This window comes from Numida meleagris, chromosome 19 (assembly GCF_002078875.1).
Source record: "Numida meleagris isolate 19003 breed g44 Domestic line chromosome 19, NumMel1.0, whole genome shotgun sequence".
NCBI classification, from domain to species: Eukaryota; Metazoa; Chordata; class Aves; order Galliformes; family Numididae; genus Numida; species Numida meleagris.
The window spans coordinates 11,486,624-11,500,314 of record NC_034427.1 but is presented as its reverse complement, the minus strand read 5'-3'; the positions used below and the strand labels follow the sequence as shown (position 1 = coordinate 11,500,314).

The 13,691-nt window shown below is 41.1% G+C and overlaps 1 protein-coding gene and 1 long non-coding RNA gene across 3 annotated transcripts in view; one reads left to right on the top strand and one right to left on the bottom strand.

The window, feature by feature from the left end:
- The window catches only part of LOC110408322, a 28,723-nt gene that overhangs the window by 5,499 nt on the left and 9,533 nt on the right, over window positions 1–13,691 (bottom strand). The gene's annotated exons all lie outside the window — the stretch shown is intronic.
- On the top strand, window positions 3,201–11,345 carry PCK1 (phosphoenolpyruvate carboxykinase 1). The gene is made up of 10 exons (XM_021416917.1): window positions 3,201–3,807; window positions 3,989–4,264; window positions 5,666–5,847; window positions 6,456–6,659; window positions 6,997–7,184; window positions 8,112–8,274; window positions 8,404–8,628; window positions 8,722–8,853; window positions 9,565–9,660; window positions 10,227–11,345. Exons 2-10 carry the CDS (start codon window positions 4,041–4,043, stop codon window positions 10,679–10,681), a joined length of 1,869 nt encoding a protein of 622 aa, XP_021272592.1. The 5' UTR covers window positions 3,201–3,807; window positions 3,989–4,040; the 3' UTR covers window positions 10,682–11,345.

The following is a 13,691-nucleotide window of genomic DNA, read 5'->3' as shown; positions in this document are numbered from 1 at the left end:
CCATTGGTGGGGAACACTTGCCTTGTTCTGCTTGTGGGGTGCTGTCTTGTGTGACACAAAGGGAATTAAATCCTCAGTCTTTTACAGACAATGCATAGCTAAGTCACAGCACCTCTCTAGTCAGGACTCTATTTTTTATTCATTACAAGAGAAAATAGAAAAGAGAACCTCACCACTCCCCAGTGACTATAACAATATCTGAGACCCTGTCAGAGTGAGCTTTAAAGAAAAGAAAAGGAGTAAATAATTTCTTTGCCGAAGCAGAATAATAACAAGCAAGAAACCAGTCTGTCTGTAGTATAATGTTAGCCTTGAAACGTACTGTGGCACAGCAAGGACTTTCCTTAAAATATAGCTTAGGAATGGGAAGTGGAGCTGAAATTATGCATCAAAGATTCATGACTTTCATCAGAGAACATAAGCATGCACTAATGCATGTTTCCTGAGATTTACTTCCATTTGTTTTGAGAAATTTTGGACAGGGTAATGGAAGTTCACTAACCAGGGAAAAAATCTCCATATTTATCCTTTCTCATTCCTTTCCCATCAGAACATATCACCTAACTTGGAAGACAAATAAAAAAGGGAAACTGCCGTAGTGATCCACAGACCTAGTATCCTACAAGCTGCCCATAACAGCAGACATCACTGCAGGTTGGACAGGGAAATGTGGAAGGGAAGCACTGTGCTCCCAGCATGCTGCTACCACATCCATCCCCCAGTTTGCAGAGCACATGAGAAGAGGAGCACGGAGCACGAGGAGCCCCCAGATCTCATGCAACTGCGTCAGAGCTGAAGAACTGCCTACAAGAAAAGCGGCTGTGAGGTGGAAATGTCACACAGACCTGCAGTGGGTCTGGAGTAAACACCTGGCTCTATCACAGACTCTTTTGCAACTGCAGGTAATTTGCACAGGTCAGGATTTGCTGTCTAAAAGTGAGCGAGTAGCTCTCTGCGGGCTGTACGTGTACAAGGGCTGCCCTGGGAGCAGGGCTCGTGCGACTGCCACTAAAACAGCCACTGCTGCATGCTCGGTGTCAACTGGGCACAGCTTTGCAGCAAGAACAACAATCAGAAGCAGTGTTCTCCAGCCAGCAGACTCGCTGGGAGAATCTATTAAAAAAAGCTATCATCCTTTAACAGAACAACAAGCGACCTAAAACTCTTCTGCAGTGACAATATGTGGGATAATTAGTATGGGAGGGGGTAGGATTTCTCAGTATTATTATATGCCATTAACTTTCACATCTCATTGAGAGTGCTTTGTTACACCTCTGTAGCAATGAAGCCTGAAACTTTACAACGCCTTCTCTGAGCATCCAAGAACCTTCACATTTACTGAATTGAGTTCCAGTAAGTTGGCAAAAGTTGAAGTGCTCAAAACCGTTATTTTGAACAGGCTGAATGATGTCCATCAAAGCAAACATCCTGAAAACACTCCTTTTGAGGCACTTGTTGAACACCATCATCTCAAAATGTCAGATTCACCCTCATTTACATAACTTGACAGCTTCCAAGAAGACACCTTGATGAGCATCACATTTGAGTGTCAAGATGTACAGAGAAAAAGTGCCAAACAGTAGTTAAATCCAAGGAAGTTGTATCAGCTATTAGATATTATCATACAGTCACTACCAAAGAGGATTTTTCACTTAAATGGAAAATAAACTTTACATTCATTATTTTAAAAAGTTTTACAAAGCCTCCACATCCTCCCAGTCCAGCTCCCACATTCCTTACCAGCAAAATGCCCCAGCTCACCAAACCCAGAAGGCAGGCAGATGTATGGCACACAGCAGCGTGCACTGGCATTGGGTGAGCACCCCCAGACAACCACCACCGAGCTCCTGGAGATGCCACTTCTGACTTCTTGTGGCAGCCACTGGAAGTTACGAGTCTTCAGTATCTTCAGATTACAATTTCAATGCCATATGTTGGGTATCTGAATCTCTAAATGAGGAGATTCTTTAAAAAAATCTTGGCCTTGATTTGCATATGCTTCAGTTATGTCATTACATCACAGTACAAAATACTATGCATGCTTTATATAGGGGCTCGAGGCTTACTGTGTGTTTGTGGTATGCTTTGAGATCCTCTGATAGGAGGTGTTACCTAAATACAAGTAATTTGATGCTTAAGTGTCTAGAATTCCCAGTGGACATCTGCACTCGAGCCCTGCTGCCATCACAAATGAAAAACATTTGGAATCCTTAATGTGATTTTTAATGGACATATGTTCATAACACAGTGCCACCAATTTGGCATATTTAGTGTCTTCTCTAGAGAAGCCCACAGTTTGTATAGCAAGATTGTGGGAGGTTAGGATTGCAGTGTGAGAAAATTTGCACAACACCTGCCTGCCTATAATTTAATTGGCAGAAACTAATGCTCCGGGTTCGGGGATTTTTTTCTCCACTCCAAACTGAAGAGGCACGAGGACTAATCCTGCGCTGCTACACTGTCAGCTTGAAGCTTTTATTCAGACTTTAATCGCGTTGCAATATGATCATTTTCTGGTCCTGTCTGTTTTTTTTCCCCCCTACAATCTGAAGCATTGCTGTTTTACTCTCAGCTGATTATTTCTATGTATAATGACATCTATGGACCACCAGCAAAGACTGTGATTATTGCTGTACTCCACTGGGAAAAAAAAAAGTCTTCTCAGTATTTCAGAAGAACGTGCCATGTTTTATTTTTACTTAAGTACTTAATGACATATTTTAACATGAAAACATTTGGGCAAAATATTTCTGCTCACAAACACCACTGGCATTATCATATTGGCTCTGATTTTACCTTTGCTTACGGCAGAGCCCCTTCTGAAGCAATCTCCAGCACCTCCTATCCTAACAGATTTTTGTTTTCCTTTTCAGGAATGTTTGGCCTTGCTGTGCATCAAGGGCAGCCCCTCTTACTTCACTATTTTTTTCCCCTTTGCATTTACAGCACACAATAAAAGGCTTTGCAGGAGAGATAGAGGATATGGTCCCAGGGGAAGCATTCCCATGGCCACTGACCACTGTGCTCATGAGGTCGGCGAGAGCCCTGCGGGAAACACCTCACTGACTGCACGAGCCTGAGCATGCAGCAGGTTAAGAATATTCTTTGCATCAATTTTCTTGCTTTAAGGAACTCCCAGAAACTTATCTTGGATTCCCAAATTCACCATTCTGTGAGCTGTATTGCACGCTACCTTAGAATCGCATGGACAAAGATAAAACCTCCAGGCAGGAGCATACTGCAGTCTTTCAGGCCTGTCAGTGCTCAGCACTGAACTTTATCCACAGGCCAGGCAGAGCAAACACACCTCAGCCGAGCCCCTGCTTCACAGCCAACCTGCAAGCATCAGCTCGCTGTGCCAGCTGCTGGGTTGCGCCAGCTCCCTGTTCCAGGTTGTACCCAACCTTTTCCACACACTGAGATATTGTGACGCTTTTGGTTTCAAAGCTAAACGGCATAAACGTTTGGTTAAACTGCATCGAAGTTTTGTAACTGCTTCAAAGAGCAAACCCAGGGACTAAGAACCACCGCGTTCAGCATTCATTAATCCGACCTGTTAAATGATTACCTCGCCAGGGCTGTTGACAACTCTGCACAATGACAATGCGTCAGTGGCACTGTCACAAAACACAACCGGTGGTGATGTAAAGGACAAGCCCCCCTCACCTCATCCGGAGGGATGGACACCACAGACAATATTTAAGGAACGAGAACACCACCTCAGAAACCAAGGAGCACTCCAAAGGAAGTGAAACACTGTCAACCGAAAGAGAGCCAAATCCTCACTGACATCCATCCAGCTCAATAGTAAGTACAATGGTTTCTATGTTTTTTTCCCAGCTTGACATTAGCAGTGATTAAAAGTCTTTTTGTTGATTTTTAGGCAGAGGTATAAAATTAAGCCTACTACAAATTCTGTTCTTGCATTATGCATCATTAATGGCAGAATATCATAGTATGTTAACAGACATGATATATTTGATTTTAGACTGCAATCAGTACTGCAAAGCCCTCAACAAGACGCACTGCAGGCTGCAGTAATGCCCCCAGAGCTGAAAGCTGAGGTCAACGTCATGCCCAAGGTTATCCAGGGGGACTTGGAGAGCCTGCCTCCACAAGTGAGGGAGTTCATTGAAAGCAATGCCAAGCTGTGCCAACCTGAGAACATTCATATCTGCGATGGCTCGGAAGAAGAAAACAAAAAAATTCTGGACATCATGGTGGAGCAAGGCATGATCAAGAAGCTGAGCAAGTATGAGAACTGGTGAGTAGCAGAAGAGCGGGTCACGGAGCATCTCAGAATAGCAGTGTGCATTTTCTGTCCCGTTTACATTTAAAACTGTTCATAACCCTTCAGTATTTGCTTTCCATGAACATTTAGGTACCGCAGTTTACATAGTTGAAATACTCAAGAACAGCAAAATTTTCCTGTAAAAATTAACATAAAGCATAGGAATATCAACAGTACATTGTCTCTATTTATTAGTTACATAAATCAGGGAACTGAAATAATGTCATGAGACTTATGTAACTAATCATTTGGAATGGTTGAATATTGTTTAGCAAATACGTCTTTTGAAGAATTCTACTATTTTAGTCAATTAGTTTATTCGTCAAATACTTTTTTGTGGCATTCAAATAGATCTGTGGGTGTTCAAATATTATTCAGTAGAGGCATTATTCACATCATGCCGATGAGCTTTGACTGTAATGTATTCAGCAAGTACTTTTTTCAAATATTTCATCGTCTCTCCCAACTAACCCAACATGAAAGGAGAATATTAACAACAAGAACATGCTAAGGAATTATGTCCTGACCAAGAAATCTTCATGGAAGAAATCTGCAAAGACTTTTGAATAACTAAGTGGAGGAATTTGGCAATCTGTTTGCAGACTATTTGGGAGAGAAAAGGGCAAGATTCACCAGATAAATTATTCATCGTTAATTATATGCTTAGCTGTAGTGATGATGGTTATGACAGCCCAGCTAGAACATTTTTATACTCGTGGAAAATTTCTATGCACAGAGGTGAAAATGTAAAAACAATCCTCACTATCGTAAATAAATGGCAAAAATTTTTAGAGGGGAAAAAAGAATTCTGTTTAGTAAACTCCTTCACTGTTTATGACACGCTTATACTCAGTATTTCTTTTGTGATGCCTCTATCTTAAAATGACATTGCCGATCTGCAAGGCTGGATTCTCATTCTGCAGGCATTTCGACCAGCATGTACTGTACTTGCTTGGCATCCACTCTGCTTGAGGCACCACTTTGTGGATCCCACACAAAACAACTGTATACTGATGAGGAGGAGAATTAAACAAGATTCTTAACTTTTCTCCCAAAGTCAGCAGTAGAAAACAAAGCTGAGATAAGAGGCAAAGGAATATTAACATGTAACCAGAATTTCCCAAGCCATATAATTTGTTATTCATACTGCAAAGTCTTGAAGCAATTTGTATGAGAGAATGTATCTGACTAATTTTTGAAATTTGTCTCAGTTATATTGGTTCTGTCACTTTAGCTTTAGTCTTATAAAACATTGTACCCTTTTTGCTAAAGAGTTTCTAGCAGAGGGGTGAAAAAAGTGGGTGAAAGTGTCATATTGATCTTTTTTTTTTTAAATAATTAATATTGATTTTCCTGATTTACATTGAAATGCAGCTGGTTGGCTCTCACTAACCCAAGAGACGTAGCAAGAATTGAGAGCAAAACTGTCATTATCACTCAGGAACAGAGAGATACCATTCCAATCCCTAAAACTGGAACTAGCCAGCTGGGTCGCTGGATGTCGGAAGAGGATTTTGAGAAAGCTTTCAACACCAGATTCCCAGGCTGCATGCAAGGTAGGTGAGAAAGGAAGGCTGACACTGAATTCTTAGGATTATTGAAACACTAATAATTATTATTCTGATATTTAATAAAATAAATGTTAGCTGAAGGCTTAGGTGTGGACCCTCAATATTAGTCATTTTGTAGGTTTCAGCTGGATCTTTACCACAGATCCAAATGCCTGCCCAACGGTAGTCCTCAGCCTCTTTCTGGTAGAGAATTAATTCTCTTCACAACGAGGGGCACAGTATGGTAGGAAAATTCAGGTGCTTTCTTCAAGTCATGCAGCACCTCAACAGACAATAGAAAGTGATGTGAGAACAGAGGATCCCCACCCCCAGCATTCACTTCAGTTGCAGCAGTCTACACCGAGAAGCCTCCACTCACCTCTCCTACTGGCTAGACATTTTGTCTGAACAGCTGCTTTCAACATTTAAGACAAAACTTCTTGCTATGTGATCTGCCAAACAGAAAGCTAGATGTTTAAACATCTGAGACAACCACAAGACAAACAGCTTTTAAAGAAGTGAGAAACAATCTCCACATTAATACAGATTATTTCGAAAGTTCCCTGCCTTGCTCTTTGTCACGTCTCATTCTTACTCCTGTCTCTATTCCACAGGACGCACAATGTACGTCATCCCCTTCAGCATGGGGCCTATCGGATCTCCTTTGTCCAAGATTGGGATCGAGCTGACAGATTCTCCATATGTGGTGGCTAGCATGAGGATCATGACACGGATGGGAACAGCTGCCCTGAAAGCCCTGGGCAATGGAGAGTTTGTGAAATGCCTTCACTCGGTTGGATGTCCTCTACCGCTAAAAGGTGGGGAAGATTTAAGTGTGTCGCCTCTAGAAGTAGTTGGGCATGTTTTAGAGCTGGCTGCATATTCTCAGCACTTCCTATCTGAGCATAGGAAATGCTCATCATAGAAGACTGGGGTGGTTTGTGTAATTGCACTAGGTTCAAAAGTCAATTAAAGGAATCAAAGCTCAATGAGAGTTTCATGGAAAGGAGATTATTATCTCTAGTATTTACCAGGGGCTTTCCTTTTGAAGCATCTGCTACGGGTTGCTGTCAGAGTCTCAGTGCTGATGAAACAGCACAGTCTGATCCAGCATGGAAATTGCTGCATTCATGAGCACAACATTCTGTTCTGCAGAACCATTAATCAACAACTGGCCGTGCAACCCAGAGTTAACACTGATTGCTCATCTCCCGGATCGCAGAGAGATCATTTCATTTGGCAGCGGCTACGGAGGAAACTCTTTACTGGGGAAAAAATGCTTTGCTCTTCGAATTGCCAGCAGAATCGCCAAGGAAGAGGGCTGGCTAGCAGAGCACATGCTGGTAAGAGCTGTTGAGTCATGATGTGTATTTGAACAACCATTAAACCTGAAGTTAGATCAACGTAAATACAATCCCATCTTGGATCAGTAAAATGACAGTCTCATATGAGCAGTCCTGTCATGTTAGGTATGAATGTATCACATGGCAGACTTTTGATAAATGGGAAACTGCTTGCAAGTTTAAGTACCAAACATTTTAAATAACCAAAGAATTGGGAACCAAGAAAGATTAAGAACTTCTGACGGTGGCTACTTGTAGGCAGCCCCATGCACTTGAGCAAAGCCTAAATGTAATCACTGGGCATCTACATTGACCCTATAAATGGAATCATAAAGGATTAATGCAAGTTTGAAAACTGTCTTTCATATTATAAACAGGTCTGTGGACTAAAAATTCTGCAGTGCTGTCATTTAAATATTCTACTACTGTAAAGTACCACTGACAAAAAGAATTTCAGAGTGCGTGATTGAACAGTCTCAGGAGAAATGTCAGTGTACTGTGAGAAGTGCAGAAGTATCATACCTAAAGTGTACTCACTCCATACCACTCCTACAGTAAAAAAAATATTGCCTTTTCTTACAGTAAGAAAAATATTGTTTTTCTTACATCTCAGCTAAGTAACACAGCTATCTACAGTTTGTATATTTTCAACCAGAAAAATAAAAAGATGTTTGAATCATACATATGTGACATTTCTAAAAATACAAGGTCTGCTTACTTATAATCTAAGGGCAAGAAGAGTGCATTTTTTGATGAATTAAATACTGCTTGAGTTATTTGTCAACTACATTACATGCTGCTTCTTTTGGAGGAAGAATTTTGCATAATCAAATGTTTTACCATTAGCGCTTGCTGAGAGACGATCTTCAAAATGAAAAATGCAAGAAGAAAGAACCATATTTAACAATTGCTTTTGATTTTCAATAGATCCTGGGAATTACAAATCCAGAAGGTGAAAAGAAGTATTTTGCTGCCGCGTTCCCCAGTGCATGTGGAAAAACTAACTTGGCCATGATGAACCCAAGCCTGCCAGGATGGAAGATTGAGTGTGTGGGTGATGATATTGCCTGGATGAAATTTGATGAACAAGGTATGGAACTGAAATTAGATTGGTGAATAGCCAGGTATGGTTTGCTTTTAGAGTCAGCAAGACTTGCTAAAAGTTCTGGAGAGAATTAGAACAGTTTTATTTACTTATATTTTATCATTTAACTTCCAGGCAACTTAAGGGCAATCAATCCAGAAAATGGCTTTTTTGGCGTTGCCCCTGGAACCTCTGTCAAAACAAACCCCAACGCTATTAAAACCATATTCAAGAACACCATCTTTACCAATGTAGCCGAAACCAGTGACGGAGGTGTCTATTGGGAAGGCATTGATGAGCCATTACCGCCAGGAGTAACGCTGACTTCATGGAAGAATAAGGATTGGACCCCAGATAATGGTAACCTGGCCCTATTCCACATTCTCTCTTGTCTTTCTCTACTGAATTCAAGTTCCATCTGCCATTATGACCTTTTTATCATATTCTGTACAGGGGAACCTTGTGCTCATCCCAACTCACGGTTCTGCACTCCAGCCAGCCAGTGCCCCATCCTAGACCCTGCATGGGAATCGCCCGAAGGCGTGCCCATTGAGGGGATAATATTTGGAGGCCGCAGACCTGCTGGTAAGAGAAGTAGCAGCCACAGAGCAAGTCTGAAGTGCTCATCACAGAAGAGCTGAAACATAGCTGGGCACAGACACACATTTTGCTATTACACTTGCAGAAGCAAGGGACAACCACGTTAGTTTAACTTCTCCATGTTAGCCTTTCATACACACACAGTCACAATGTGTAAATTGTTAAGTGTTAACACAAAGCAGTTACTGATAATAGAGGACTAGAGAGTGGAGAGAGATCAGGACCCAGTACCTTTGGTAATAGAGACATAGCAAATTATTTATCTCAAATTGCTTAGTCCAACTAGCTCAGATAAGAAATGATTAGAGTTTTAAAGCAGTTATAGACAGTTTACAGGTGAAGAAGTTAAATAAATTGTTCTGTTAAAGACCACCTAAAGCTGAAAAACAAACAGAAGTAATGCTAGGCCTGAATCTAATATCACGATCATGACCGTGGGACCAGAATCTGTTTCCAATAAAATTTGCTGGGAATTCAGATATCTCCCAGCTGATGTGCTCAATAATCAGTAGCCAGTTTTGGAAACATTCATATAAATTGCTCTAAGAAGCCAGGAAATTAACCAAGTTAAAAAACAACAAGAAAAATTAGAAGAAATAACATAGTAACTGGCATTCAGCAATATCTCAGTTAGCAAAACCTGTCATAAAAACGCTTCTGGATCTCTAAGAACTGAAGTGACTTTGTTCTTTACAGGTGTGCCTCTTGTATACGAGGCCTTTAACTGGCAGCATGGAGTATTTATAGGAGCAGCTATGAGATCTGAAGCAACAGCAGCTGCTGAGCACAAAGGTAAATCAAAATCTAGTCTGCCTATCTATATTACATGCAATCTTCTCTGGAGAGCCTGCTCCGTCCTCCCCCTCTGCTCTTTCACATTTAAATCTTGGCAGCTGATTTTGCAACCTGTGCATTTTTACAACAGAAAATATTTATACTGGAATTAACAGCCAAATTTTCCTTAAAAGACAAATTATGCAAAATAATCCCCTAGGTGGCAAGCATACAGAACAGCGTGCAATCATGGTGTTGCCAGAAGAGCTTATATGGAGTTCTTGTTACAGACTGGGATAAGTAAACTTAAATTATCTGTTCTGCTAGAGCTCAGCAAAAATAAATGAATAATGAAGGCCAGCTCTCAAGGATCTTAAACTGTTTGACCTGAGATTTAAGAAATTTACTTTCCATTGATTGCAAAGATTAAATTAATTTGTACTTCAAGGCTAATGTTTGTACTATTTCTCAAAGTTCTATGGTTCACATGCAGAAAGGTGGCTAAGGGTCCTGGGTACTAAATACTGGAAGGAACTGAAACTTTGTGCTTTAGAATAAATGTTCTCCATTTGTCTTTTGAACAGGAAAAATTATTATGCACGATCCATTTGCCATGAGACCTTTCTTTGGCTACAATTTTGGCAAATACTTAGCACACTGGCTTAGCATGGCACACCGCCCAGCAGCAAAACTACCGAGGATCTTTCATGTTAATTGGTTCCGGAAAGACAGCCAAGGGAAATTCCTGTGGCCTGGCTTTGGAGAGAATTCCCGTGTGCTGGAGTGGATGTTCAACAGAATTCAAGGGAAAGCCTCTGCCAAGCCAACTGCCATAGGTTACATCCCTGCTGACACTGCTTTGAACTTGAAGGGTTTAGAAGGCATCAACTTAACTGAACTGTTTAATATCTCCAAAGAGTTCTGGGAAAAGGAGGTGGAAGAAATCAAACAGTACTTTGAAGGGCAAGTTAATGCTGACCTTCCCTATGAAATAGAAAGAGAAATGCTTGCCTTGGAGATGAGAATAAAGCAGTTGTAGCTGATCAGAAATACAATTACTTATCAATCCAAACATTCTGTAACAGGACAGAAGCATTTTACCAAATCACCACCAAAAATACAACAGCACACTGATGAGCAGGGGTTGTGATGAAAAGTAGGTCTTAGTTTAGTTAGACTACAGGTAAGGGCACCCTAGAAATAACTCCAGACCTAATGATTTATAACTACATCAGTTGTTGTGTATTGTTGAGCACCTGTGGGAATCTGTGAGCACACAGTCTTCAAAACTGTAATCTGTCACTTGCATGCACAATTCTGCATATACCTATGATGTACATAAATTGCTTGCTGACAGCTCTGTAGATATAATCCAGCCTGCAAGGTGTAGCACATTGTTTCACAACTGCACACAAACCACAAGAGTCTCAGATTAATTTTGTTCTTCATATTTCAGCAGTATCACTTACAGGAAAGAATGAAAAATAGATGTTGTATATATGTATTATCTAAACATATTTCATGACTTAAATATTTTGTAGAATAATAAAGTTGTAACTTTTATCAGAGTGAAAGATGACTTTGTATTACTAATGCATATTTAAGATATTGCTATTATATATGCCTCATGTTCCTGTGATTTCCAGATGTTTTACATGGCTTATTCTTTAAACTATTGAAATAAAAGTTTATACAAAACATGACCTAATTTCCAGTATTCTCACTGTTTATAAAACTGCATGCCAACAAATTGGGCCTCCTGACAATACCACAGCACAGAGACAAGTTCACAAGTTAGATGTTGACTAGCATTGATCTGCTGCTCTTAAGTAAAATAGTTTAAACCACTACTTTCCTTGCAACCTTTATTCAAGCCAAAGGAATGATACAGAAATTATGATACCAGCTGAGAGCAGTCTTCCAGCTGGAAGTGTGCTCTCCATAGCTGGGCATTATTAGTTGCTTCAGACCTTTGTAAAATAAACTGCCCTCTAGGAAAGTCCTGTACTAGGATGTCACTCATTTGCTGAAGTCTTAGGATTTGTCTCTGTTCCACAGTACCTTGGCTTCTGCAGAAAGAACTAGTGGAACTGTTGAAGTCAAGATAGCTTGTGAAAAGCTTTCTAGATGAGGTGAGGCATCTGAAGCCTTAAAGCTTGGGCTGAAAGGGCTCCAAATTGGTTTCCTTGTAGATCAAGATTCTAAAACCATCCCATGTTCTCCCAGTTTAAGATATCCTTTATGTGCTTCTCACATCCCTGGCAGGTATCATGCTTTTTCACTTTGAATGCTTGATCTCCCAAAATATATTGCAAATATTTGCTTAGCAAAAAGAAAATCATTTACATTGTGTAATAAGCCTTTTTATAGACCCTGCTTCCTCCCAAAACAAACAGTATCAGAGCTGGCCAACAAATGCCCTTCCAAGTTTGCTAGGAGAGGTCACACAGCCCGAAAAGCCGCTGACTGCCTCCCAGCTTCACCGTTAGGAGTTAACTCAAACATTACCAATTCTGAAACAAGCAATACAACATAAGTCAGTAGGTAGGTCACACAAAATGTAGACCATAGAAAGCTGTGAGGGAAGCAGAGTAAAGCTGTGCAGCCTCTGGAGAAGTGACTGTCAGTTGGCCTGTTTGCTGCTCAGTAACACATCTTCTTGGGTGTAGGTCTCCCAAATGGTCGCCTTTAGCCTCTGTGCTCCTGAACGGGCTCCAGATTCAAATCAATCAGTCAATCAAAGGGGAAGACTCTGAACATCTTAGTGTATACATACCCCTCTGGGATGCAAAGAGTGCCACTGTAAGTATGAAACAGGGTTGTTTATAATTCTACAGTTGATTGGCTTGGTCCATTCCCAAACTGCTGCGGCTGTTTGGGAGCTGCTATTTAGGTAAGTTTGAGGGAGGACAAGGAGATCTCATAAAATCTATTGTGGTGATGGCCAGCTTCAGTCTCAGGGTTTCTTAAGGGTCTCATGAGAGGATCTTAGTCCCAAACAGTGCCACAACACTCTGAGCATGTTTTGAAATGCTGCCCAAGAGATGTGCAGAAGCTCGGGGCTTTCCAGAGTGCTGTGAATCTGACAAAAGGAGCGGCTCACACTTCATGCCAGAGGAACCCGTGCCAAAGGCCCAAGTCTTGCACGTGTACGGACCTGGATAAGGGAGTGACCCTTGTCCCATGAAATGCTGCTCAGTGGGGAGGCAAGTACCATCACTGTGAGCCCACATGACTTGTAGCTCATCCCCAGCTGCAGATATCAGTGGCACAAGGTGCCTCACAACCAGCCCAGCCCAGCCCAGCCCCAGGCATCGTACTGCGGCTAAGGCCTCGCCTTGACCTGTGATGGCTGACAGGCTCCAGGCAGGCCCTGCTCTGGGCGTTCTTCCCACAACTCCTCAGAAGGGGCTAGACCCAAAAAATCTGGCAAAAGCACTTAAACCATTTATGGTTTTCTTGCTCCACACATTTTAACCACATGTACCTCCTCAAACACTGCTCAGAGTGACGGGCACGCAAATCGTTCCTGCGACTACAGAAAATGGGGGGAAAATCTGCTGTGCTGTTAAGGCTGAGAACAAGAAAATAACTTTTTAAGTGAATCATTCAACAGATCCTTTGTATGTAAATGTATCTGTAACCTATCAGCATCTATGGGGAGTACAATTTACATCTTGAATGATCACAGTGTTTAGTATTGGCAGAGAAGATGTTTAAAAAAGAGAAGGCGGAGGTTTAAAATTTAGAAACTCGGTCAACCGAGCCAGATTATGATCTCAACTTCTCTCCCTCCAACAAATACTATGCTCCATAAAAACAAAATGAATTAGAACAAAATGCTTCTAAATTGAAATTTGGAATTTCCTCTGATTTTCTAAAGAAAGAGGGGAAGGCAACAAATGCAATAAACTACTACAAATTAGTACAGAAATATAAAACTTGCCCTAATAAATATGATTGAGAGAAAGGAGGCACAGGAAAGATGAACACATGAAGAGTACGGAGCCATAGCATTTGCAACAGCTGTGTTATGAAACGCACTTGGT

What these genes read in the sequence shown, in the direction of transcription:
- PCK1 (XM_021416917.1), top strand. Translation starts at nt 4,041, where the DNA reads ATGCCCCCAGAGCTGAAAGCTGAGGTCAACGTCATGCCCAAGGTTATC. An exon ending in ATGTCCTCTACCGCTAAAAG is followed by an intron (nt 6,660 to 6,996) that starts GTGGGGAAGATT and finishes TCTGTTCTGCAG; the next exon opens with AACCATTAATCAACAACTGG. An exon ending in GGATTGGACCCCAGATAATG is followed by an intron (nt 8,629 to 8,721) that starts GTAACCTGGCCC and finishes TATTCTGTACAG; the next exon opens with GGGAACCTTGTGCTCATCCC.